At 45.8% G+C, this 26,565-nt stretch overlaps 4 protein-coding genes across 5 annotated transcripts; 2 read left to right on the top strand and 2 right to left on the bottom strand.

The window, feature by feature from the left end:
• Positions 1 to 282: 282 nt before the first annotated feature.
• usp12a (ubiquitin specific peptidase 12a) lies at positions 283 to 4,972 on the bottom strand. Its single transcript, XM_084033729.1, has 9 exons — positions 4,812 to 4,972; positions 3,684 to 3,764; positions 3,362 to 3,575; positions 3,027 to 3,262; positions 2,594 to 2,670; positions 2,228 to 2,311; positions 1,919 to 2,116; positions 1,279 to 1,357; positions 283 to 1,194 (listed from the first exon to the last, which is right to left on the bottom strand). The coding sequence occupies exons 1-9, from the start codon at positions 4,857 to 4,859 to the stop codon at positions 1,093 to 1,095; spliced, it is 1,119 nt and encodes a 372-aa protein (XP_083889855.1). The 5' UTR covers positions 4,860 to 4,972; the 3' UTR covers positions 283 to 1,092.
• A 548-nt stretch (positions 4,973 to 5,520) lies between these two features.
• rpl21 (ribosomal protein L21) lies at positions 5,521 to 8,117 on the top strand. Its single transcript, XM_084033739.1, has 6 exons — positions 5,521 to 5,598; positions 6,267 to 6,345; positions 6,461 to 6,522; positions 6,843 to 6,955; positions 7,632 to 7,782; positions 8,018 to 8,117. The coding sequence occupies exons 2-6, from the start codon at positions 6,279 to 6,281 to the stop codon at positions 8,105 to 8,107; spliced, it is 483 nt and encodes a 160-aa protein (XP_083889865.1). The 5' UTR covers positions 5,521 to 5,598; positions 6,267 to 6,278; the 3' UTR covers positions 8,108 to 8,117.
• Positions 8,118 to 13,516: 5,399 nt separating this feature from the next.
• On the top strand, positions 13,517 to 15,486 carry gtf3ab (general transcription factor IIIA, b; the record flags this gene model as incomplete). Its single annotated transcript, XM_084033734.1, has 9 exons — positions 13,517 to 13,630; positions 13,725 to 13,819; positions 13,896 to 13,992; positions 14,089 to 14,177; positions 14,264 to 14,337; positions 14,414 to 14,494; positions 14,572 to 14,804; positions 15,222 to 15,275; positions 15,352 to 15,486. The coding sequence occupies 9 exons, from the start codon at positions 13,517 to 13,519 to the stop codon at positions 15,484 to 15,486; spliced, it is 972 nt and encodes a 323-aa protein (XP_083889860.1).
• Positions 15,487 to 15,646: 160 nt separating this feature from the next.
• lnx2a (ligand of numb-protein X 2a) lies at positions 15,647 to 26,087 on the bottom strand. 2 transcript variants are annotated; one of them, XM_084033725.1, is made up of 10 exons: positions 25,947 to 26,087; positions 22,941 to 23,504; positions 19,729 to 20,006; positions 19,512 to 19,649; positions 19,199 to 19,398; positions 18,633 to 19,049; positions 18,380 to 18,553; positions 17,888 to 18,291; positions 17,639 to 17,797; positions 15,647 to 16,366 (listed from the first exon to the last, which is right to left on the bottom strand). In XM_084033725.1, the coding sequence occupies exons 2-10, from the start codon at positions 23,342 to 23,344 to the stop codon at positions 16,231 to 16,233; spliced, it is 2,310 nt and encodes a 769-aa protein (XP_083889851.1). In that variant the 5' UTR covers positions 23,345 to 23,504; positions 25,947 to 26,087; the 3' UTR covers positions 15,647 to 16,230. The 2 variants fall into 2 exon arrangements, with proteins under 2 accessions (XP_083889851.1, XP_083889852.1); XM_084033726.1 differs by lacking the exon at positions 25,947 to 26,087 and adding an exon at positions 24,386 to 24,664.
• Between the last annotated feature and the right edge of the window lie 478 nt (positions 26,088 to 26,565).

Here is a 26,565-nt window from a genome sequence, read left to right as displayed (position 1 = left end):
CCTCCGTGCTGTCCTCCATCTTCTCTGCCTGCTCCATCCATCCATACCCGGACTCTGCAGAGAAGTCTGCTGATGCTTTAACTCATGACTTGTTGAGCATTAATGTCTGTGTGCGTTTCCCCCATAAAAAGCTCCTACTTTCTGCATCTGAATGGATTAGAAATAGCTTGTGTTGCAGTGGGAGAAGCAAGGGGTACCAGGTAACGCCGCTAGGGGGCGACGCTGAGCTCCTATGAGTCATCAGTGCGCACCTGTAGGACAGAAAAGAAAAGCACACGCCGCCTCAATCTTGCTGGCTTTATTTCTTTTTCTTTAAAACAGAAAATGATCGCTTTACAACAGGCCTTTTATCAAGCAAACCCTCACATTAAACTCGCCAACACCTACAAAACGGTATCAAAAGTGCACCATAGTGTTAATACATCGTCTCAAGGTCTAACAATTTCCAATATTATCTTCTTGTTATATTTATACAAATACCATTCTGTACATTTTTAGAAATACACAACCCCAGTGTGCCCAATAAGTAGGATACTCACACCGCCCCACCCATCCTTACGTCTGATCACAAGTATGATCCGCTCTCTCCCAGTAATCCCAGTGCAGAATAACAGTGCGGGGGGGAGGGGGTGAAGACACCAGGCCAATTTATTTTTTTTACATCAAATTAATTATTAAATACCCATTCAACCCCACACCCAAGGAAAACCCTAATATGCCACTCATACGACCAACCCATATCTGTACAACCCTCATTCAACGTCTTTTTAAAACAATCTTGACACAAGTTTTCATTCATCATTGTCTCATTGTCCAGGCAGCAGCAGCGTCCAGCCACAGTGAAGGGGATCGGAGGGGGGAGGGGGAGCAGGGAGGACATGGAGGCGATGGAGAGACAGCTGGTAAAGGAGGAGGAACCTCCGCGGCTGAGCTGCGGCGCCGAAAAAGCACGAGTATTAAATACAGCTGCGCGGGTGCAGGCGGCGCACCGCGTGGGCTGCCGTGGTGCGTTCGTGGTCACCGCTCCCCCATAAAGACGGAACAGAGCACTCCTCCCGCGTTCTGTGGCGGAAACACTTAAGACGCCACGTTCTAGTCCCTGGACTGGTAAAAGAGGATGTAGCCTGACTCGGAGTTCTTGGAGATTTCAGAAGTGAGACCGTAGAACTCCTCGATGGCCTGCGCATCGATTTTCTACGAGGACAGAAAGACGATATAAAGTCAGAAAATAACGTGAACAATGAATGTAAACATATTGACACAAGGTAGCCCTCTCACCTCTACGATGTCGTCGTCAAAGAGCAACCAGAAGTCATGACTCTTCACAATGGCGATGTAGTGACCCCTGTTTGGACCACTGAAAAGAAATACAGCACGGCATTAGAGTAAACTACTACTACTAACTACGCACATACTCACAGCTGTTTCCAATTCATCCCCGCCTGATTAAACTCCTTTTACAGGCCTGTGCGAGTGTTTAAACACTGATTAACATTTCCCTGACCTTCCTGTTAGGTGGAAACACTTGTGTGTGAAATGTGTGCAGCTGTGAACAAAGACATGTTACATGGCGAGCACGGAACGACTGATTAAATCAGACGAGTGCTGACGGAGGCGAAGGCTGCTCTAGTGTTGCACTCACCGAATCTGACAAAAGGTCACGCTGGAGCCGAGCTCCGGCCCGAGTACTGTTCTACTGTTCAGCTCTGATTAAAATACACTGAAAAACTCATTAGGAATGTGCACAAATGAGGCAAAAATATGTTGATTAAATGAAACGTAACTCTGTATCCTGTATAAACTGCCCAGTTTAGTTGATGGAGTAATTTTATTATTCAAACTGTGATTTGTCTGCACATCTGTGGTTGTTGTGTAGGTTTTAAGGCGTGGTATTCTGGCTGCGGGATCGTCTACACACCTCCCACAATGCACCACCACGGCGACCAGGTCGTAGAGCCTCTCGGGATTGGTGGCGTCCCCGGAGGTGTTGAAGAGGCGGAGCTCCAGGGGGAAGACGACGCGATAGGACAGCTTGGTGTAACGCTGCAGCTGCTCCATGTACTTAAAGCGCTTCAGGTGCAGAGCCAAGATCATTGGCAGCTTCTTCACACGCATCCTACGACACAGAGATTAGAGTCAGACGCAATATCTACATACCCAACCACACAGAGAAACGCATCAACACACACCTAAAACACACACATTACATAGAAACCTGGAGACTGACCTCTTGTGGGCCTCCTGCTTGCTCCTACATTCTTCACAGTAGTATTTATACTCACTGCACAGTGTCTCCGTGTTACTGAATCCTCTGAGAGGAGCCACAAGGAGAGGATTAGTCAACGCACATCTACAAAATTAATTATTTAAATTCAAAAGACAGCATTCTCTTAAACATTTTTTAACTAAATTCTTCACTAGTTCTGCATTTTGTGTTATAGATTCATCCGATTAAGATTGTTTGCATCGTGAATCAATCATTTGGTCTTTAAAACATCTAAAAATAGTTCTTTCAGATGCTGGAAACAAAGAATTTTCTGTCAATCAACTACCAATCCTGCTTCAGCTCTCCCTCTATATGATGTGTATTTACCTGAGGCAGTGTGTGATGGAGGTATTCTGTTCTACATCCACAGAAAGGTCCAGAAAGTCCTCATCTTTGCTGCTTATCTGCAGAGAGAACGGGACAGTAACATAAGCTAAAAGCAACTCAAACACGAGACAAATGAGTCAGCCTGAGTTTGGAATGTGATAATAATATAGTGATAATCATATAGCCAGCAGTTCTATTGTATTTACCTAGAACATGTTTTGCATTTCCACGGACAGAAACTAACCACAAACCAGAGCTTCGCTTGAACTTGTGCCAAGCAGCTTCCTCCGTTGTTACTAATCCCGCCAGTCAGCAGCAGGGCCGCCCGACTCTAAAACATGTTTAAACACGACCCTGGTGACACACGCTAGTTGTTGTGAGTTAAGTCACTTAAACCTCCCCCTCCTGTGAGAACAGCAGGGAGGCGTCTCACCGTTTCACAGGTGAGGCAGCGCGTCTCATTGGTCAGAGTGCCTTGGAAGATCTCGTGGACCCAGGTGGGAGCGGGCGTGGCATTGCTGTTGTTGTTCTGAGAGTCCAGCGTGCCGTTGGCAAGGCGGCCGTTGGTCTTGTCCTGCTTCCTCTCCTCCTGGAGCAGGTCTGCGATGGTGTTGAGCAGGTAGTTCAGAAACTCGTGGGCATCCTGTTGCATGTAGTTGTCAAACAGCTCTGGAGGAAGAAGGTGCAGAGAGAGAGAGAGAGAATAAGAGTGTTCCACAGTCTTCAAGATCTTCTTCTGCTTTCAAGTTTCAAGTCGTTTCCTCTCACCATTCTCTTTACGAAGTCGCGTGATGAACTTCTTGGGTGGTATGACGCCCACTTTCCTCTTCTGGTTGGCAATACTGTGAAACAGGTCGGCCAGGCAGGTGAGCAGGTTCTCCTTCCGCCGGGGCTGACTGCGGTACGCCAAGATCTTCTCCCGGAACGGCCGGCAGAAGTACAGAGCCTGCAGCACCGAGTTGCAGTAGCAGGTGTTTCCAAACTAAAAAAATACAAATAAATAAAAACCACACATGGATTGCAGTTGAATCAGTGTCGGATGGAGATGTGTACAAAGCACTACATCTGCACGTGCAAATCATCCACTTACGTTGACCAGGCCAAAGTAGTGCTCATTGACCGGAAACTGCTCAGATCCAATCTCTTTCTCCAGAGCAGAGGCATTGGCGCCCTATAAATGCATAGAGCGCAAAAAGACCATTTATTTTTATAAGTTAGGCTATTATTTTGATGAAAACAATGACAAAATAAAAAAAAAAAAACATAGTGAATCAGTAAGAAAATGCTAAATTAGACAGCAGGAACTTGGAATTTCCCCTGGAATTGAATGCAGGGATAAAACAAAAAACGAAAGGGTGATTCGAAACTATTTTAATACTCGTTTCCCTTTTATGACTAAAAACATGCATCCTCTTTAACTGGTATGTAGGCTGAGTTGTCCCTGAATAGAATAAACGCACACACAAAAAAACGCTTTTAAGCTCAACCTTGACCAAGATAACACAATTTAAAACATCCGTATAGAAAACAATCAAATGCAAATATACGTTAGTGATGGGCTGGTGCAGAAACGCGTCGCCTCTTTTTTTTTAAATAATAGTACGATGCAATGTGTAAACCGCAGAGTTGACATGGACCTATAGCGGCTGCACAACTGCGCAGCTAATGTTAAACCATGTCGTCATTGCCTGCGTTAATAATGTCGGGTGGTAAAGGCCAACACGTAAACTTAGCGGTTTGTCCCCCCGCCCCCGTCGCGGTTTCTCTAAGTTACACATACTGCGGATGTCCCATTAACGTCCGTTAACCAGCCGTGTTGCAGTTGTTAGCATGGTGTCACCCTGCTTTAGCTTCACGTTAGCTAAGCTAAGTTACCTTCGCGTTAGCTAGTTAGCAGCGAATCCCCCAGCTGCAGCAGGTGCACTGTCACTGTGTCGAAGGGGGCTGCGATAAATATTAACCACATAAAATCGTCAATGTACGAGTTTTAAAAAAAAGGGGATAATTTGCTGCTGTTGGCACAACAAGACCAGACCGGAGAAGACGAGTGGGTGTTGCTATGGACGGGAAAACGGCTTGGCTAGCAAAGAGACATCCAGATTTTACTGCTTTTTAAATAAAATAATCACACGGTTTAAAAGCCAATCGGCGTACAGACACGGTTTCCCTGTCAACGTGTAGCCCGACTAATGCCTGTTCGAGACTGCCGCGCACTCACCATGGTACAAAAAGAGGCAAATTTGGAGACTGTCATTAGGATTTCCATTCGGCTAGCGCCATCTTCAACCGCCGCCGCGCGCTGACAAGACGAGGCTGGATCCCCCTCGTGAGGGGAAAGGCAGGCGATACTGCTGAGCTCGCAACGGAAAGATCCAACAGCGCAAGAAAACGAGAGCGTTCACCGCCCGTTGCTTCCGTCTTCGCTTTATCACGGTAAAAGTAAAGCGGATCGCTTCTTCGTAGGCTTCGTGGCGTCACACATTCAACCTTCGGAGGAAAACGAACCTAAATTTAAACAAATGTATAATCTTTGATAAAGCAAGTATACAAAACGTTAAAAAAATACTGGGTTTGCCTTGCTGATTTGTGCGCATGCGTATCATCAATAGCGGTGAAAGGCGTTTGCACCATCTCACGAAAGTATAAAACTGATTCAGTTGTTTAAAGAAAACAAATCCTACTAACAATTAATGTTTTTCGCGCGGTCATATATTTTCCCTTTCTTGTCGCTAGACTGAGATACACGCTAAACAAAAATGTAGACGCATTATAGATCATAACCGATCTAGGACCAGCTCCGCCAGCGAAACGGCGGTTCGATACTCCATTGTGATTCACGACTGAGCTGACTCCGGGTCCGTTGACCACTTTTTTTCTTTTTCTTTTTCCTCCTTCGTTTGATTCAGGCGATATCGCGGGCTGCCTCAATTGTGTTTCACAAGGCGGAGCTTGGGGGTCTTCCAATCTCTCTTTCCGCCGTACCCGCCATCTTGTCAAGACCGGGGGTAAGATCCTCTCCGCGTTAAATGTGATATTTCTACTTTAATATCATATCGTTCGCACATCATTCCACTCGCATACGCTCCTCAGTTTTCCAGTACATCTCGGCGGGTTGGTTAAGCCTATAAAAACGTCACATTTTAGTGATATTTGTCGGTTGAATGTGAGCAGGAGGCGCAGCGTGGCTCTCCATGCGGGCCTTTGAGGCAGCGGAACGTTGAGCAGAGACGGTGTTTTCTTCTAACACCCAGTCAAACCCGCTGCTATACAGCTTAAAACGCGGTGTGTGTAGTGGATGTTAGGCCGAGTTTTTATTTAACGCAGACTAAAAGCGCACGAACATAGCTGACTAGTGCTACATGTGCTAGCCTCCACGTTAGCATCTTTTCTCATACTCTGTAATGAACTAGGGTTTAGCTAATAAAGCTAATAAACTGGCTTTGCCGTGTTGTCATCCAGCTGGCTCACAGGTCATTTCTGTCTGAGCCCTTTATTTAGTTATTTATGGGTTGTCACTTAAGCCATCGAGACATTATTGTGTGTTGTATTGAAATGAAGTAGATTTTATTTTTATGGATACGTGCCACCTTCCGTCAGCACAACAAATATTAAATGTTAAAGCTCTAAATATATAAATGTTCTGTCATGACTAACTGAAGTGTATTTTCTCCAGTAATCAGGCATCATGACGAACACCAGAGGCAAGAGGAGGGGGACCCGGTATATGTTCAGCAGGCCCTTCCGCAAGCATGGTGAGTACACAATTTTCACCACATATTTATATTTCTATATTTTTGTAGGAAATCTGGCTCTTAGATCAGATCTGCGTGATATAACACAAGTTAATTGGTTGCATTTGCTTCACAGGCCCAATCCCTCTGTCTACTTACATGCGCATCTACAAGAAGGGCGACATCGTTGACATCAAGGTATGTCTGCAGATCCTTTTTGTATAGAAAGGGATTTATTCACCTACTGGTAACCATGTATTCACAGAATAACATGACAGAGTTGTCTTTGAAGTTATTGTAGTCCACTCCAAAAACTTGATTTCCAGGAATTTTAATATTTTGATTCGGTTGTCCACTTTAACACAATGATCTTCCAGGATTTTGAGAGCTTCCAGTGACATTTGTAGGATTTGGTGGAGTCCAATTAATGCGTTACCTAAATTAAGGGGACCTTTTGAAACACTTCTCGGTTCCATACTGCATGCTGAATGATGGTAACATGCTGTTTTTCTTCGCAGGGCACAGGTACCATTCAGAAAGGAATGCCTCACAAGTGTTACCATGGCAAGACAGGACGTGTCTACAATGTAACCCAACATGCTGTTGGCATTATTGTCAATAAGCAGGTCAAGTAAGTAGCAAGTGGCCTTTTTATTTTGTGACATTTAAGTGCATCTACCTCTGTAACTCCCTGTGTACCATAGTCTGTTTAAGGTGAAGGAGGGGAAAAAATGTGCCAGCGTATGAAATCCGATAGCTCTCAGTGATATTCAAATATTCCTGTAGTGGAGGACAGAGTGTGGGAAACACTGCACCAGACGGTTTTCTGATCCTGTCTGACTTTCTAACGAGCTATTCTTGTTTTGGTTTGGCTCGGTCTGAATGTTTCTGCTTGTTGTGCCTTCTTGAAGCTCAACGACTCTCCGGTTCCAACGCACAAGCAACGCTGTCCAAATTATGTAAATGTTGCCTTAACTCGGTTTAGCCACTGGATTTATGACGTTGGAATATAAATAACACAAACAATATGTGAAAACGTTTCTTCTAAAGGGGGGGGATGATGGGAAAATGTTACCATTGATCTAGAAGGAGGGATGTAACCCCATCATCACTTTGCCACCAGGATTGTTCATGTCCTCAGTGGTCATTCACGTGGGGGAAAGTATTTAATCCTCAAGCACCCCAATCAAACTCCTGTTTGACCCGGGGCTGTTATGAGGAGACAGCAGAGACGACTGCAGACGGTTTGCTTGTCAGGGTTTTGGTTTTTCTGTGTTTTGACGTGAACTTTTTTTCGCCTCTCTCAGGGGAAAGATCCTGGCCAAGAGGATTAACGTGCGTATTGAGCATGTGAAGCACTCAAAGAGCAGGGACAGCTTCCTGCAGCGCGTCAAAGAGAACGAGGGCAAGAAGATGGAGGCCAAGCAGAAGGGCACCTGGGTTGAACTGAAGAGACAGGTATGAAAGGATGCAACATATGTTTCTTATTGAAATGAATTGGGCTGTTATGGTTGCAGTGATTTTTACTGTCGCCTTCTGGTTTTAGTTTGATCACAATTTCAATCTTAATCTTAATTTTAAGGGTGTAGAAGCAACCAAAGTGGAATGCTTGTTAAATATGAACACTTTTGTCTGTTTTCTTTGGTTGATGTTAATTGCTTATCAATAATTCCCTCCTTTCTCGTCCCGACAGCCCGCTCCTCCCCGTGACGCTCACTTCGTCAGCACCAAGAAAAACGTGCCACAGCTGCTGGAGCCCATCCCCTACGAGTTCATGGCATAGAGCGCTCCCCCCAAATAAAAACATTTGTACACACGCTGCTCGTCATCTTGTCGTCTGTTCTCACCTTTTTCGTAGAATCGGGTTCACGTGCGAAGTGTCGCGATGTGCCGTCACTCGGTGATGATCCGCCTCCTTTGATTGATAAATGAAATCAAATGCATTTTTCATTTCACCGACGATCTGAGAGTGACCGGCACACGTGGCACAAGCATTTTACCTCCTCACACTTTCACCTGATCAGTCAGTGACCTCGGCCCTATGAGCCTCATGACACTACTAAAGGTCTTTATCACGTTTTCACTTAATTTCCACTGATTGGGATTGTTAAATTAGTGTGGATACACATTTTCAAACGGCAACTTGAATCTTTATCCTGCCTTTTGTTGCAGTTTTCACTACATGCGACATGTCTGTTGCCATTATGTAAATTCTGTTCAAGACAAATACAATATTTCTGGATGTTGCAGCCTTAAAAAAAACCCCACTGCTTTCCAAATTGGGTACTTTAAACTTTGCTTTTGGAACATAGTAAACCTGTACTATAATGTGGCAGAAAAAGATTTAGTACAAATGCAGTATGCCAAAAATAAGGTGATCTACTGCAAATGGTTGTACTTTTACTTGCCTGTTCTCACCCACAATCCTCCTCACTCTATATATGAGCAAGAGGGTCAAAGTTCAAGATGTACTGGTGTGACGTAGAATGAACAGTGCATACTTTCTCAGGACAGTCTGCAGTTTGTACTTAAAGTTAAATGAAGTCTAAATCTCTTTCTTGCATACTAATTATTAGTGTTAGAATTTGAACACAAACTCAACAAAGACACTGACATAAATGCTTAAAATGTACGTAAAGGGGAAATTCAATTAAACAGGATGTTACGGGGTTAATTGCATATGGACTTGAGGTTTGTCACTTTAATGATTAACAAAGGAAATGGAATAATATAGTCTTATTCTCGTGGAGTGGATGCAACAGGTCGACATTCTACTGACCACTAGGTGGCAGTGTGCACCAGAATATGTGTAAAGTCGGGACCGAACATGAGGCCCCTTGCTGAACAACCAACCGTACTGTAGAATACTGAACTGGGATGTTAGTGATCAAAACAGTACTTTATGGAATTGTGAACCATATTTTGTTGTAATCGGTCATTAATTTAACACCAAAATAGTCACTGCAGCTTTATAGATTACAACTTTGCATATTTTTACGGGACTGCAAAAATGTACAGTCCATAAATCATATATAAAAAAATAAATATCATCTGACCTACTCGTCTGTATGTACAGTTTATAGTCAACTTCACACATACACATGTTGGACAGAGTCTTTATCCATTCAGTATGTATTTCTTTGCTGTTTAATATCCACTGATATAGTTTAGCTCTGTCTCGTCAAAAACTGCCATTTTCAACATTCCCTTGAATCAAAATAGGAATTATAGACACACAAACTCCACTTCTGAAATCCAATTATGACTTTTTTACTATGTCATTTAACTTTTATCTCTATTAATTGTATCATCAGCTGCAACAAACTGACCTTTGTTGTTATTTAAGTTGATTTATTGGTGAAATTCTTCCATTATTTTATTTCGTATTTTTCCTGTGGATAAAAATAAAATCTATATGTCAACCATTATGTGTGTGTGTGTGTGTGTGTGTGTGTGTGTGTGTGTGTGTGTGTGTGTGTGTGTGTGTGTGTGTGTGTGAGAACTGCCATGGTGTGTGTGGGCCACTTGATGTGTACTTTTTAATCAGTGGAGGCTGAATGGCTGGCTGGTTATGTGACAAATAGGTTATCTCATCGCACCTCAGTACTTTACCCAATATTTACACGAATTAGGACCCGTTTGCAGAGATAGGAGGCAGCTGACAGGAGTGTGTGTGTGTGTGTGAGTGTGTGAGTGTGAGTGTGTGTGTGTGTGTGGGTGTGGGAGAGAGAGTGAGTGAACCAGTCCTTGAATTTAATTTCTGTGGAGGCATCACTCATATCTCCTTGGATAGATGAGATTTCCCCGTATCCCGTGGAGGAAGTGGAGCCTCCTGAGAAAGAGAGAAAGACACTGAATGCATGTTGTAATCTCCTCCTGTGCAATAGTGTGTGAGATAAACCTGCAGAGGTTGTCTTTCTTCACCCTCCTAACCCCGCAGGCCCCGAGGTCAGGGAAGTCAGACGCAGGTCTTATCAGGACAGGAGTAATAAGTATCCAACAACCTGAGGAGAACCAGGAAGAAAAAACACAAACGGATGGAAAAACTAAACGCCATCAATCAGCGAGCGGGTCGGCAGCCGAAGCCCTTGGTATTGATCTGAGTTTAGTTGTTGAATGAGGAGAACGGCTTTTCATTATATTATTACCAAAAGGTTAAACACTTATCAATTAAAGCAAATTCATCATGCATATTACCAATTTTTATGAATTCATAGTGAAGCCCTGCCTATACATCTACAGTAACCCCTGTGTGTGTGTGTGTGTGTGTGTGTGTGTATGTGTGTGTGTGTGTGTGTGTGTGTGTGTGTGTGTGTGTGTTCTCACAGATACAGCAGAGTGTCATGTGTGTGTGGCACTGACTCATGGAAGTTACTGATTGAAGGAAGAAGAAAGTAAACAGAGCATGGGGAGAAAGCAGGGGAGGAGGAGGGGGAGGGAGGGAGAAAGGGAGGTGGAGGAGGAGGAGGGAGGAGGAGGGAGGAGGAGGAGGAGGAGGAGGAGGATGGTGGATAAAAGCGTGGAGCACTGTGAACTCCTTAATCACACATGTTTGACACACACAGATTGAGTCTGTCAGCGCAGCCGGCAGCCGTATCGACCCGCAGTGTTACATATTAACCACACACACACACACACACACACACACACACACACACACACACACTCACACACACACACACACTCGGTGGATAATTGGACGCCGCTGATGCAAGAGGACTCGTGTGTGGAAATGTTACACATTATGAAATGTCCCAATCATCAGAGCGGCCTGGCACTTAATTTAAAGGGCGGGTTCGGTGTTTGCTCACACTTATGTCTGGTGAACACAAACACACAGGTGTCGGTCCAGATGGACAGACGTGGACGTGGACTTCCTCAGACCCCCTCCTGAAGAAGTAGTGCCTGTATGAAGAGTTTAATCAGGGAAATAAATGTTCCTGTTTCAAGTAAACTAACGTTTTAACAGCACAATGTGCTCAATATATCATATTAAAGTGTTCTAATATTATATGTATGATAATTTCCATAATATATTAATATATTACAGAAAATAAAGTCCCTTGATACTTTTGCGAGCTGTGATATTATGTTTTAGCATGATTTCATCGTTGTTGCAGGGCTTCGTTGAGCTAATTAAAGTATGTTTATAATTATATTTTATGGTGATCATAGGTTTGTATGAAAAGTTTGAAAAGTTTATGTATCTTTACTGTTAGTGAATGTTTATATAAATGTTTCGGGACGGTTTCATTTAAAAGATAAGATAAACTATTGATGATTTCCGTTACAACAGCTCAAGAGTTAAGAAGAGCGAGTAAGAAGCAAATAAATAAATAAGATTAGACAATAAAATAAAGCTCAGTGTACATAAGAGACAACATACACTTATATAACCTACCTAACTCTCATGAAAAATTAATATAATGGAGTAAAATAACATAGAATACTTCCCTCATTAAACCCTGAAGTAAACTACAACTACCTCCAAATTCCACCACACATTCAATCTTATTCATTTCTAATCAGAAAATACGTTTTTTTCTCATAATTTTGGGTGAACTGACCCTTTAAATTCCTTTTTTTTTACCCGAAGGCCTCACTCTCCTACTCTTTGAAGAAAAAAATGGTCTTGAGAGTAATATTTGTGACTGTGTTGAAAGCTTGGGCGTGACAGTGTATGCCCACATGATGTGTGTGTGTGTGTGTGTGTGTGTGTGTGTGTGTGTGTGTGTGTGTGTGTGTGTGTGTGCGCGTGTGTGTGTGTGTGTGTGTGTGTGTGTGTGTGTGTGTTTGGGAAAGGCCTGGAGCTTTGACAAAGGCACAAGGAAATCCCACTGCAGGCCAAACAGAGTGGAGGCTGTATCTGTGTGTGTGATAGGTGGGGTGATAGAGTCTGTGTGGTTATCAGAGACTGGTAGAGGGGGGGGGGGGGTCATATATGTTGATATTGGGCCAGCTGTATTGATCCAGGCCCTGACAGCAGAGGTGGACCGGATGAGAAGAGCTGATGGAGGCTGATAATGCTGTCCGCTGACCCAGGCATGCTCACCTGAAGCGTGGGAGGGCAGCGAGGTAACGCCCAACAGGCTCTCAATAGGCCTCATTCACCAGAGTCAGTCAAAGGTTTCACACGAGAGCATGGCATGTGCTCGGAGGGCGATCTCTGGTGTTTGGACAGGCAGATAGCCTTATCGGAGTGTCAGTGTGTCTGCCTGTACGAGTCCCGTAGAAAAGCCAGTGTGTGTCCGTTTAGAAGAAGAAATAAAGATTCATAAACAGACAATCCAGGACGATTTATGTGTCTGTTGTGACCACTAGGTAGCTCATGGTGGCTAATGTTAGCCTTAATTGATCCGGCGTGACCCCTTAGCTCGCGGCAGCTAATGTTGGGTGATGTTAAGTTGACTCACAGAGATCTTGCTGTCAGTTACTGAGTGACTTTGCTGAGTTTATGACTCTTCTCGTGCCAAAGTTTTAGCGTTTATATGATCCTGTAATTGCAGCTCGTAGCCACGGTGGCTACTGTTCCGCTAAAGTTCAGGCTCGCTTTAATGCAAATCTGTGGGTCTCATGAATTAGATTAATTACAGTGATTATTATTATTATTTCTTCTTTAAATAAATAGCATGAGAGGTTGAGAAAAAGGCAGATTTACATTCAGTGCGGGACTATTTTCTGACAACAGTAAATCACACCTATCAGAAAACAATATTGGAGGTTTGATAAGATTAAGATTAGTGCTGTAAATTGTCTGTCTGTGTCTGTGTGTGTGTGTGTGTGTGTGTGTGATTAATGTAGACAGACAGTCGCCTCTCTCCCCCTGCAGATCAGCAGATAGGGACACACAACCAGCTGCAAGGAGCCTCGGTGACATTTTTAAAGCCCGAATCAATCAACGTGGAGGAAACAGTCACAGACTTTATAATGTTTGAGTAGCGCCATCACGATTAAAAATCACGTGCCTAAATAATCATCTAGTTGTCGTTAAAAAATCTCTCTTTTTGTGCTTATTTTCCCGTCTCAGTGGAGAAGGACACCTCCCCCTTTTCCTGCTCTACTTGGTACGTTCCAATAAGATAAATGAAGCACAGGTGAGCTGCTGGTTGTAGGCCTGTAAGTGTCCTGCCCCTTTACTACTCGTTTTTCGTCTGTGACCCACAACACCACATCTGACATCTGAATATTAAAGATGGGGGAGAGGTTGCAAAGTCAAAAAAGCTTCGTTTGCTCTTTTTTTGATTGTGAGGCTTCGTTCAGTAAGTCATGGAAGCTAGAGGCTCACCTTTGCAAACACACAGGATTGGTAAGTGACCGGCTAGAAGCCCGAAAGACACGAGGAAGGGCCGAGTTTGGTTTGGTTGTCCACTTAAATCAAACTGTTTCCCTTTCACCTGCAGAAACCGTTCTCCTGTGAGAACTGTGACAAGAGCTTTTGCACTCGTTATCAACTCACCAGACATGAGCTCAATCACAGTGGGGAGAAACCACACAAGTAAGCCACTATATTCCGTTTTAATGACCTGGGAGTAATGAACCGTTTTGATTTGAAGCCTGCTCCGGTTCTCCAGGTGTCTGGCTGATGGATGCTCCGAGGCCTTTGTCAAAAACTCCAGCATGAAGAACCACATGGCTCGAGTTCACCAGCACAAGGAGAAGCGATATCCGGTACAAACGTCCTGAAGTTTCCCCCCTCTTTTTTTAAAGTAAGTAGGTTGAGGGTTTTCACTGTGATGTGCTGTTTTTGCTCCCCTTCTCTCCCAGTGTGACCATAAGGGCTGTGGGAAGGACTTCAAGAAGAGGAACCAGCTGAAAGCTCACATGTGTGAACACCAAGTGCTCCTGCTGTTAACGTGAGTGGACACTTCTGCAAAATGAAACTTGCATGTTCTTGGTCACCTCAAATCTTCCTTTTTTCTTTAATTTGTTTTGCATGTAGTTGTAATTTCAGTGGCTGCACAAGGGAATTCCCCTCTCAAGGAAAACGGAAGCAGCATGAGAAGGTGCATAAAGGTGTGTGTGACGACCAGAAGGCTTTGATTTCTCTTTTTTTTTTTTTTATGTTTTAACTGAAGCGTCTCTGCTGCAGGTTACCCTTGTGAGAATGAAGCGTGTCCTTTCCAGGGGAAGACGTGGACGGAATATCTGAAGCACAGAAAAGACCATAAAGGTATGACTGTCATATTGGAATGTGTGTTTTTTGTTTTTTGTTGCATCACGTTTGTTTTTGTTTTTCCTGCCTCTCAGTCAAGGTGCCATGTGAAAAGTGCAAAAAGCTGTTTAACAATAGCTGGTTCCTGCACCAGCATGAGATGCGCGTCCACTCGGAGGACCGCAGGAAGATGCCGTGTCCCAAGACGGGATGCGATAAAGAGTTCACCCGTCGCTTCAACTTGGAGAGTCACGTTCTGGGAGACCACGAGGGCAAGAAGCCCTTCAGCTGTGCGTATGCCGGCTGTGGGAAGAGTTTCCCCATGAAGGTAAACCTGCGTTTTTAATATGAAATCAAAGTACTGGGATTCAGTCTTCCTCATAGTTTGACTTTTTGCTTGTTTTAATGCTTTAAAACTCCAATGAGGCGACTTTAATTTAGTTTGTGGTGTTTTTTTGAAGCATTTCTTTGCAGTGTGTTATCTAGACATTTCTGTAAGGATTAATTAAGATTATTTAAGGATTCATTTTTAATCTTTTATCACTTTTGTGTTGGCAAGATGCACAAGTCTGACATTTTAAAAGTGTGTATTCAGTGTTTTGAGTGGCGTGACCTTCATTATAAGGCTGCAGCACATATTTAAAAACTGTAACTATGTGGTTTGACACCATCTGTGAGATTATTTAGTTTTCTGTGTTACTTTGCTGCTACAGTGTAGATGCTAACCGCTCTCATTGTTAATCAGGAGAGCCTGTGGCGACATGGAGTGGTGCACGACCCCGAAAAGAAAAAAGTGAAGGTAATGTGTCCTTGTCAGCGTCTTGTACTTCCTCTCCTACATCTTCACCTTCATGCATTCATCTATTCTCTTGCAGAAACTGCACCCGAGGAAGAACCAGCCCTGGCACGTGGAACAGCGGGCCAAACTGGCGGCTGCAGCCAATGAAGCGGCGACCAGGAAGCTCGCTGAAACGCTGCGCAACACAACTTTAAAGGATGACAAATCATGAGGCTTGATAGAGTTCCGTTTTGTGTTCATTAACGCTGAAGCAAATCATTTTCTGTTTGTTTGATCTATTGTTTGAAAATAAAGTCTCGTTAATACAGCAGCATTTCGGACTAATGAGCAGACTGTTCCCTAGCGGGTGAAAGCACGCCGGAGAGCCATTTATTCCTTTTTCGGAGGAAATGTTTATTAATCAAACGGAACACACATTCAAACATGTATAAAACTCCAGCTGATGGGACAGCTGGTTGTCATGGTGATGAGGCCTCGAGGCAGTTGAGCCCCCTCCAGGGTGCGGCAGGTTTTCTAATAAGGCCTGAGGCGTATTCAGCTGGATACAGCACTGGTGTTGCAGAAACTCTGAAGTGACTTACAGGTCGGTTATCCTAGATGACGGATCACGGAGCTACTTTTTTAGACTTTTTAAATGTTCTACCTCTACCTGCAACGATGCATCCACCTGAATGCAGCCCTGGACTCTGATGACATGAACACAGCAGCGTTTTTTTTTTGTTTTTCTTTTCTTGTGTGAGCAGTCTGTCGAGTGGCGTGGTGCGGTCTGGATCCGGTCTGGACAGGCGTGGTCCTGCTGGGTCTACTATGGTTCTGAATGCTTTTGGTCCTGGATTGAAGCCCGTTTATGGCGCGATGTACAGTAGCAGTGTACCAGTTCACTTTGGCCAAGGTCGTTCCCCATATAGAAACATTCTGGGTGGGTGTGTGCAGCCTGCTCGGCGTCTTGGCTCGGCTACACCAGGCTGCCGGGCCACGAGACCACGGTGAGCGCCACCCGGCTCCGCTGCTCCTTCAGCATGGGCACCAGCGCCGAGTGGCTCATTCCTGCTGTCGACAGGCCGTTGACGGCCACGATCATGTCGCCGCACCTGTGGAGGTTATCAACAGGACCCGATTAAAACGGCTCTACGGAACATAAGGAGACATTTGTGACGGTGAAGCTTGGAAATACAGTTATAAGATGAGGCTGGCAAACTTATTTTTGTTAATTCCCATTAATTATAACTATTAGTCAACTTATTGATAGTAAATGGGTTGGCAACAATTTTGAGAAATGTTTAGGTACATTTTAATTAAAAATATTTGGTTTTAGGATCTCAAATGGAATAAATTCTAAAATCTCAAAAATATATTTGACTATTAATCAGATAAAATGAGCACATCAACTTTGGTCAATTGTGATGGACATTTTAGAGACCAAAGATAATTCAATTAGGAAAATTTCAGCACAATCAAAATGAAAAACAATTGTTAGTTCCTCATAATGTAAATTTTGTAAAAAAAATAAAAAAAAATGGTCACAAAAATGATAATTTTTAAAAGGTTCTTTGTTGGGTATTTTTTCAGACATGGATTAATACACATTTAGAGCAACAGGATGGTTTATGATTGACTCAAAATAAAATGCAGTGGTTTTATAGGATAAAATTATTGTTAGGAAAAATAAAGAATATCAATAGACCCGTCTTTTAATTAATTCAGAAGTTAGTGGTCGTGGCTGGGCAATATATCAATATTATATTGATGTTGTGATATTAGACGAGATAATGTCTTCGTGTTTTCTTTTATTAATATTGACATTGAGGTATTTGGTAAAAAATAAATGTATATTCATTTTGGATTTTCTCAACAGTGGTCGATGCAATATTTTAATGTTTTTAAGCTACAGAGAAAGGAGGACCGATGGATGAAATATATTCCCAGTTTATTTGTAAATTAAAACAAAATGTTCTCTGCTTTTGAAACACAGACCATGGAGTTCCCCTGGCTTGTTTTATATTCATATGATTTCATGTTCTTATGTGTACAGAGAAGAGGTCAAACAGAACCAGCTTTGTTTTATTGGCTGCTGTTTGCATTAAGACAACAGATAAGATACTGATGACGGAGCAGAAAGGCCACGCCCATAAAAATCAGTCTAAAAAGGAAACCTTATTCACTGAATTTTAAGGATCATCATGCAGGTGATTCATATTAAAGCTATACGTCTAAAGTAAATAGTTAACAAGGAAAAAAAGAAGAAGAAGTCTTTGTAATGCACTGAGTGGGCGTGGCCTATAATCACGCCACTCTTATCAAGCAGCAACTGGAGGTCACATTTGTAACTAACAGAAGCCACAGAAGGTCACGTGATCACTCACTTGAGGCGGCCGTCGTAGTACGCCGGCGTGCCGAGGACGATGGTCTTGATGAAGAACGCCTGGTTGCCGTGGGTTTCCTCGTATCCCCCGACGATGCTGAAGCCCCAGCTGCCCGGGTGGCTCCGACGCAGCACGATCTCGTGGCTGCTGTGCAGGTAGCTGAGGAGGAGAGGAGACCAGGGGGTGAACGGACAGGAGAGACGGACCAAGATGGATCTATCCATCCAGGTCTATGTGTGATGACCTCACCTGGGTAAGCCCAGCCACATGACCCACGACGGCGACCAGTTGGCATCGAAGTCGCTGTCGTGCGTGTGAGGCAGCAGCTCGTCGTGGTCGTGCTCCTCCACCATGCTGACCTCCAGCACCCGCAGCTGCACCGAGGGCGAGGCGGCGCTCGCCTTCAGGGTGCCCACGGCCTCGCCGTGGCTCAGGTACGTCAGGTCCTGCCCGTTGATGCTCAGCAGCACGTCGCCTCGTTTGATCCGTCCGTCCCTCGACAGGCAGCCGTGTGGCTGGACGCTGGTCACGAAGATGGGCAGCTCCCCGCTTTTACTGCCCCGGCCGCCCGCCACGGTCATCCCCAGGGACTCGAGGGGCTCCTTCTTCACAGTGATGTGCTTCTCCTTGCAGCTCACACACTGGGAGAGGTCCTGGGAGTCATCACACAGAGGCAGAGGTTCAGTCACTCATACACTCACCAGCCGCTCACTGACACTCATGTAACACAGGTCTGCTCACTCTGTGAGTGCTGGTGCGGGAGAGGTGGACGGGCACGGGGCTCGGGGTCAAGCTGTGGTTAGGCAGGAAGTGATCAAGGCAGTAGAGGTCTCTGGTGGAGCTTGATTTTGGTGGAGGAGGAGGGGTGGGTTTGGTGGGCCGGCCGATCAGCAGGTGGACTCGCTCTCCGCTCGCCTACGGAAGAGTAAGAGTAAGGAGAGATTATTTGAGGGTTCTCTCTTACATGACTCGTGATGACCTGACGCCTCCTCACCTGGATGATCTGCGCCGCCTGCTCCGGGGTGCCGTGGCGTAAGTCCTGCTCGTTGACGGCCAACACGCGGTCGTTGCCCCGCAGCCTGCCGTCCTTCGCCGCCAGGCCCCCGTCCAACAAGTCCAGCACGAACACCCCCGACTCGTCCGTCCGCCGCACCAGCTTGATGCCCAGCTGCTCCGCCGAGTCCCTCTTGCTCAGGGTGATCCTCAGGGTGGCGGGGCTGGACGGGGCGCCCTCCGGGGTGGAGCAGGGGGCGTGGGGCACCGCCGGGGTGGAGGAGGAGGAGGAGGAGGGAGGCGCCCGGGAGGCGCAGCGTCGCTCCCTGAGCACCGTCAGCTGCAGCGTGGTGCAGGGGCGCGCTAGCGTCGAGCGGGCGAAACTGTGGGGGACGTTACTGATGTCCACGTTGTTCACCTTGGGAGGGAGATCAGCCAAAGGGAATTGTGGGTAATCTTTTTGTTGGGTAATTGATATTAGCATGCCTTCAAGACAAATATAAGGAAACATATTTGACTCTTTAGCTCCTAAAAGCTGCAGGAATGATAAATGATGTTGAGTCTTACCTGTAGTATCTGGTCCCCGGCCAGCAGCCTCCCGTCTCGTGCGATGACCCCGTCTCTGTACACTTCCTGGATCACAACGTTGATGAGCGGCGTCTCGTTTCCCCCGACGACGCTGATGCCCAGCTCCACGTACGGGTTGGCCCGGTGCACCTCGATGGCAGTTATCTCCCCTTCAGGAAGCGAGGGCAGCTTCACGCAGCCTTCACGGAACAACACGCAAATCACATTACATCGTCTACGTCTAGAAGCTGCACTACATCTCTAGATCTCTAACATTCAGGAAGATGGTTGAATGGAGGAAGTGATGTCATACCCTCTTCAGCAGAGAGAGGCGGAGACTCGGGGCAGTCCCAGCCAGAGGAGGTGGAGCTGACGGAGCGGAGGAGGTGGATGCAGGGGTTGCTGAGGGGCCGCTTCACCCTGGGGACCACGCACTCCAACCCCACCACACCTAAACACAAGAAGACATGGATGGAGATTTTGTCATTTTTTTCTCATTGACTTCACAGAGATCCAGTGGATCCACTCACTTTCCTCCTCCGTGCTCTCTTCGAAGGCGGGGTTGTCGAGGCCGGCGTCGTCGGTCCACACGGTTCCGCCGCCGCCGCTGGTAGTGGTGGTGGTGGTGGTGGTGGTGTTGGTGTTGTTGTTGTTGTTGGGTCCGGGGGGAGGGGAGGGCGTGCGGTCCCTCAGGTCCGTCTGCGGGGAGCCGGGCGACCCGGGCGACCTGGTCACCATGGCTCGCTCGTCCCCGCTCTCACATCGCGGGCCGTCCACGTTGGTCTGCTGACACCTCGTCCCGGGACACCTTTCACCAAGCAACAGGCGTCAGTTTGTTAGTCCATCTGACGTGTAGAGAAAACCAGGTTCAGCATCAGTTTGGATTTAATGTGAGGCTCTATTTGAGTGCCTCCCGCTCCTTAGAGGTCAGAGGTCAGGGTGGGAGGGATTCAGGGAAGTCATGTTTTGTAGGAGAGGGTGGCTGAGCTGAGAACATTGCTGCAAATCTGGATTCCTTCATATTTAGTTTTCAGACACAATCCTCTGTTTATTCCTGTTTAAATGCATCAGTAATCACCTTTAACCAGGTGCAATCATATTTCATTATGTTTCCCAATCACCCAGGTGAAATTAATTCATGCATAACATTCGTTTGGTGCAAATTATTCCAACTTTATGGGCGACCATGTATTAACATGTAGGGCATGTATATGTACATATCCTTCCTGTGTGTACATCATGTACATTTAATGTAAAACATATTTATTTATATGTTCAGGCGGTGAAAAAAACATTTTTCCTAATTATTTATTTTATGAACAATTAATCAAAACTACAAAATAAGTGAAAACGTCCATCATAATTGACCAAACTATCAATTACTCTTCATGTTTTCTTGTTTCGACCAACCAATAATCTCCAACGTTAAGATATTCATTTTATATGATATAAAACAGAGCCTTAAATACTCTTTAAAGGCAGGTTTCTAACTGACTTAAATGATTGGTTAATGATTTACGGCTCAGTCACAGAACAGGTCCAGCCACTCCCGAGATGTTCTCTCCATGAAAAGCACAACTCCGGGGGAGACCGAGTCCCCGCCCACAAATAGAAAGTCTTAACTGAAAGGCAATTAAAAATAAACTCAGACGGACTCAAGGGATCAATGCGGTCTCACCCATAATTGACTCTTAAGCATTTACAGTAAGTGGCGGCTATGAGCGGGGCTGAATTATTTACACGCTTCTGTTCTTTACTTACTTCCTCCGGGACCACGGGGAAACAGATATCCCACAATCCTTTGCTTCTTTTAATGCTATGTGGCCTGATGTAATTCCACTCTGGCTGATTATTTCCGGGTACATTTTTTGGACCGTTTGAGCTCACAGACAGACTTCAAGTATCTCACTAATAAGATCAACCGGCCCACCTTAAGGTGGAACGCCGTGGCATCTTTTTAATCTCAGACCCGGTGAGCGATCCCTCCCTCGGCTCCTGTTACTATCTTAGACCTGCAGGAGAGGAGAGCGCTGAAACCCCCATGAGGTCCCAGAGGTTTAATCTTTACTAGAGAATGTCCCGTTAGTCACCTCGTTTGATCTCTCCTAAGACGACAAGATGTTTCCTGGGATGAACCCTTCTGCTCATGTCATTGATTTAAAACCAAATAAAGTTTAAAGGGCTGCAGCTACATACTAGTTAAATGTATACGTATAAGTTATGTGTGTGTGTGGGGGGGGGGGGTCTCCTGTAAAAACAGCTGACTCAGAAAAGCCTTTAACACCTCGTACACGATAGCTTGTTAGCATGAGCTCATTAACGAAGGTCTTGTCGACTTAACGGCGAGGATGTCAATAAGTTAGCATCAACACACCAACGGACGACGCCTTGGTGACACACTCCATCTGACAAGAATTTAACTGTATTTAAGTTCAAATCAATAAAGCTTTTACAAATGTACACCAAAGGATTGCTCCCATCCAAAGTAACTTGCTTATATGCCTCATATATTATCCAAGCTCTGTGGCTTTTATTTTGAAATCACCTTATATGTCAAATTCACACAGATTCCATCCAATGCAACAGCAAACGCAGCCTAACCTGGATCCTCTATGGCAACTCTGATCTACACACAAATACACACACTCCATGTTAAACACCAGGGCGACAGAGAACGTAAGAAAGACATTTAAAGACATTTAAAGACACAGAGAAGTGAAGGAAACCAGTGAATCCCAAAGTCAGGCTGACTCCCAACCCTCCCGAACTCACCACAGGCCGGGGTTGCCTTTGGCTGTCTCACAGAAGAAATGGTTAAAAAGGTCTCTGGTGTTGAAGTTGCTCAGCATGATTGCAGAATGAGAACATGGAGCTCCTGGTCAGCCAACCCATGACTGCGGGTAGGGAACCACTAATCCCCCCCTCCTGTCACATGACCTATACAGCCCCATAATCCCCTCAGGGTCTCGCAGCACCTGGTCCAAATGGGCCAAAAGCCAAAGTGTGAGACGGCGTTGGGGTTAAGGACGGCGGCGTAAGTCGAACCGCTCTAGACTGAGAGCTGTGACTCTAAAGGTTCGTGCCAGAAACAAGCCAATCGTGAGCCTGGAGGGGTTTTGAATGCAGCTTTATAAAGTTATACAAAGGTGAGTAGAGTTATTATTCTGTAAATTGATAAATTAATAGTTAGGGAAATAAAAATTCCAAGAACCTAAAGTGATTTCTTTCTATCCAACAATGAAACGCCCCCAAATATATGCAATTCACTCACTTCCGAGAAGCCACGACCAATGATATGTTGGCATTTTTGTGTGTGAATTTAAAGGAAATGCATGTAGGATATAGCGGCATCTAGTGGTGAGGTTGCAGGTTGCAGCTAAGTGAACTACGGTGGCCTTCAGGTGACTTGGAAAAGATAGCGTAAAAACTGCAAGGTGTTCTGGCAAACGCCAGTTTTCGGGTTGTCCCTTCCGGGCTGCCGTAGAAACACACAGATTCTGAGTTTCAGCTCATTTATACATGAATGAAAACATACTTTTCACCAATAAATCAGTATCCGATTCATTATCTGTCAATCAACTAAGAGATTAACTGACTAATCTTTTCACCCATAGGTCAAACTCCTTCCTGTCTTAATTAATTGCCTGAAAAGCAACATTCCTTGTATAAGACTCATAACACTGCTTGTCTGTAAAGTGTTTGATCTGTGTGTGTTTGAATCTGTGCATGTGAGCTCCATTACCTGTGTTTGAGGTGTGCCTCCAGGTCACACCGCGGCATGCTGAGGGAGCAGACCGGGGTCAAAGGGCACGACACGGACAACTTGTCCAGCAGCTTGTGCACCAGGATGCTGGACCTGCGGCAGGCCTGCAGCTGCAGCCGCGTCCTGTCCAGCGGGCAGAAGTCCCTCTCCTGGAGGAAGCTGCGCAGGCAGCGGGCGCAGAAGGTGTGTCCGCACGGCGTGTCCAGCGGCTGCACCAGCGGCTGCAGGCAGATGTGGCACACCAGGTCGTCGTCCACCTCCAGGCGGTAGTTGAAGAGGTGGTTCTCCCAGCTGCGGTGGATCTGGCCACACTCGGGGCACAGGGTCTCCGAGGCCGGCTCCCCCGGCCCGGCCGGACCCACCTCGGAGCCCGGGCTGCCCATCTCCGCTCCTTCGACGCAACTCAGCTTTGGCACGAATGACTCCAGTGGGGCCGCAGTAACGGGAAGGGGGGCACACGCGCACTCCTATCCCATAAGCTTCACAGGAGGAAGAAGTCGCGGGAGAGGACAGATGCCCCCCAGTGGCTGATGGCTCATCACCCTGCAGGTCAAAGGGCACAGAGAGAGGGTTAAACAGCTGTTTCACGACAACAACAACAAAAACAACAAGAGTCTGATTATTTGCTCGTGCATTTATTCATGTGGCAAATGCTTTGTGCACGTGGGCCCACGTGTCTGCACGAGATCGAGGGTGGCATCGTGTGTGTGTGTGTGTGTGTGTGTGTGTGCTGAGATTATGTATTGCAGCTCCTGTCCACTAATCTGGTAGTATAATCTCTCTTTTGCTCTCGCCTGCTGCAATCTTCCAATTCCACAGAGAGGGAATTATCTGGGATTGAGGCAGAGAGAGGACACAGATCAGAGGAAGTGGGATTGGGAAAGCGACAGAGGGCGGAAAATAGTGGTAGAAAGGAGAAGAGGCAGAGCGAGGAGAGGAAGAAAAAAAAAAGATGAGGAAGATGCCAAAGGGGTTAATGGGATGTATAAAAAAAAATCTGAAAGGGAAACAAGAAAAAGGACAATGAGACAGAAGGCGCTGAAAGGAACTCTTGTACGTGAAAACATAAAAAAGTCCAGAATAAAAAGGGGATTAATTCTTTACACGTTCCCCGGCCGTGAACGTGGTATTTCTGGTACAGTAGATGCACTCAGTCTCCTCTGCAACAGAACGAGAACATGCCTAAAGCGGAGTCTTGAAATACAGCACTCCGCGCGGAGAGTGCGTCCCCAGAGCTAATGCACTGTGTGCAGCCATCACTTCCACAGTGTTTCACATTCAAAGCCGTTCAGACCTTCAGATGCTCTATTAGCTGAGCCCCCCTCCACACACCCTACACCCCCAATGGGCCTGATGCAATCAGCGGACAGCAGAGGGCGTGCCTCAGCTCACAGCAGGCCAGCCAAGCCACACTGACTACCTGCCTCTGTTCCAGCGGGGGTCTGCTCTTGTCTCCATGACGACCTGGAGCCTGTTCTGTTCAGTGGGGCTTGACATTCAGAGAGGAGCCGGAGAAGGATGCAGAGGAGCCACACAACAGATGCGTTTCTCTCCGGGCAGGACACTCTTGCTCCTCCCACGGCATGAGCGCTCGTCAGACGGAGAAGATGATGATGATGATCCCCTTGCTTCCTTCTCTGCTCGCCGCTCCTTCGTCCCGCCACCCATTTCTGTGACGAACCTGTCTCCCCCCCTGTCTCCTTGGCTACCAGACCGGTAGTTACTTATTTCAGCCTCCTTTAAGTACGTGCTCCTGTCTGTGTGTGACTGGCTGCTTCTGTCTCTATCCCGCAGCTGGACATGAATTAATCATGAGGACACAAGGCTTCTCTGTTCCTATAACAAAGCTGTGACATCACCACATCACACACATTCACACATACAGAACTGTGGACGTGCGAGTTTAGGTCTACCCAGGGGGAAAAAAGCACAAAAAAACAACAAAAAGAACGCACACATGCACAAGAGCTTTTTTCAGTATCCTGCGAGTAGTCTTTATTAATAAGTAAAGTCTCCAGGTTTTCACTGTGGCAGCAGTTTAGAGCCCTGTGCATGAAAAGCACTTAAATCTATTTTGAACATAGCCGGACTCGAAAGCAACAGATTCTTTTTTTTTTTTTACACAAGTCTTATAGCAAATGCTTGTGAATTATCTCTCTTTTAATCCCACTGTGTGTGTGCATGTGTGTGTGTGTGTGTGTGTGTGTGTGTGTGTGTGTGTGTGTGTGAAAGTCCAAGGCCATGCTGTTATTATCATGGCACTACTGCTTTATATATTAATAAATAACAGTCTTGGCCCTGCACCTGTCTCCACTCCATTTTCCCCTTTTTTCCCCCAGAGATGACAATCTAATCTTACAAACACAGGACAAGCCACTGGCAACCTCGCCTGCATGACATTTTCAGATAAGATGAGATGATGTTTTAGGCCACAGATTTAAAATCTCAGGTCCTGTCGGCTTAGCCTACATTTTCATAAACCAACCTCCCCCCCTTTTTTGTCGTCATCTCTTATCTTAAAACAAATTCTAGAAAGGCTGATGGCCACTTGAACAGAGCAGGCCTGCTGCTGCTGCTGCTGCTGCTGCTGCTCTGCAAGCTCTGTTGCAATAGGCTGCTATTTCTTTCTCCCACAACAGTCTGACATGCAATGACAACAACTAAAACTGACACCGATTTCATTGATATTTCCCATCCTCCCCCCCCCACCAACACTGTCATAGTCCTCGTTTACATTGCCAACGCACCGACTGAAGTGTCATGATCTATACGCTACCCGTAGGCGGTGAACACATTTGATTAGACAAGAGCCTTTTTTTTTTTTTTGTCATCACCCCCCCATCTGTCTGCCTCCATCCCACCCTCCACAAGCGGAGAGAGGCTAGGACAGATGAGGCGACAATGGCAATATCAATGCAAAGCCCGGCCGCACGCACGCTGACGCCGTTCATGCAGAGCTCCAAGCGGATGCGAGAGATCACCTACCCCCGGCCGCTGCTCCGCGCCGCGCACTCCAGCCCCAAAAAGGGGGACGATGATTAGCCGCGGGACCTCAATCACGCCTTCACCGCAACGGCCCGTTCCGCAAACCCGCACGAAAACGCCCCCGTGCCTTTGGCGGCGCTGGCCCCGCCCACTGCTGTCCGTCACACGGGTCTGGGCGGGGCCAGCGGCTGTCAATCCACAGCAGAGGCAGAGGTGACTTCGAAACGGCCTGCTCAAAATAAACCCCTCACCTCTTCTCAACTAAAGTCATGTACAGTAGTTTTAATGGAAGTCAGAGTGATTGTGGGGCAATAATAAGACGTTATTAAGAGTATTAAAAAAAATCTCTTTGGCTGGTAAGGTGCTATGATTCTCTCATAATTTCATAAACCATGCAGTCTGCAGAAAGGAAATAAATGACAGACCTTCTCTACAATCAAGTAGATGCACAGAAACTTATGTTCAAAAGACTCTGGTGAAAGAAGAAATACTGATTTTACTTCTTACTCAAGTAAAAGTGGAAAAAGTGCAGACTCTGAAATGTACTCAAAGTATAAAGTAAAAAGTATACCTATGAAGGATATTTTACTATGTATGTGTTTACAAGCCTAACTGAATC

This window comes from Eutrigla gurnardus (assembly GCF_963514095.1).
Source record: "Eutrigla gurnardus genome assembly, chromosome: 18".
NCBI classification, from domain to species: Eukaryota; Metazoa; Chordata; class Actinopteri; order Perciformes; family Triglidae; genus Eutrigla; species Eutrigla gurnardus.
This window is presented reverse-complemented; position numbering and strand designations above follow the sequence as displayed.

Excerpts from the sequence above, each read along its gene's own strand:
- usp12a (XM_084033729.1), bottom strand. The coding sequence starts at position 4,859 with ATGGAAATCCTAATGACAGTCTCCAAATTTGCCTCTTTTTGTACCATG. Across the intron at positions 3,263-3,361 it reads GCGACTTCGTAAAGAGAATG|AGCTGTTTGACAACTACATG; the intron begins GTGAGAGGAAAC and ends TTCTTCCTCCAG. Across the intron at positions 2,117-2,227 it reads AAGCAGGAGGCCCACAAGAG|GATGCGTGTGAAGAAGCTGC; the intron begins GTCAGTCTCCAG and ends TCTGTGTCGTAG.
- rpl21 (XM_084033739.1), top strand. The coding sequence starts at position 6,279 with ATGACGAACACCAGAGGCAAGAGGAGGGGGACCCGGTATATGTTCAGC. Across the intron at positions 6,523-6,842 it reads GCGACATCGTTGACATCAAG|GGCACAGGTACCATTCAGAA; the intron begins GTATGTCTGCAG and ends TTTTCTTCGCAG. Across the intron at positions 7,783-8,017 it reads GGGTTGAACTGAAGAGACAG|CCCGCTCCTCCCCGTGACGC; the intron begins GTATGAAAGGAT and ends TCGTCCCGACAG.
- lnx2a (XM_084033725.1), bottom strand. The coding sequence starts at position 23,344 with ATGGGCAGCCCGGGCTCCGAGGTGGGTCCGGCCGGGCCGGGGGAGCCG. Across the intron at positions 19,050-19,198 it reads CCGGGGACCAGATACTACAG|GTGAACAACGTGGACATCAG; the intron begins GTAAGACTCAAC and ends CTCCCTCCCAAG. Across the intron at positions 18,554-18,632 it reads AGGCGGCGCAGATCATCCAG|GCGAGCGGAGAGCGAGTCCA; the intron begins GTGAGGAGGCGT and ends ACTCTTCCGTAG.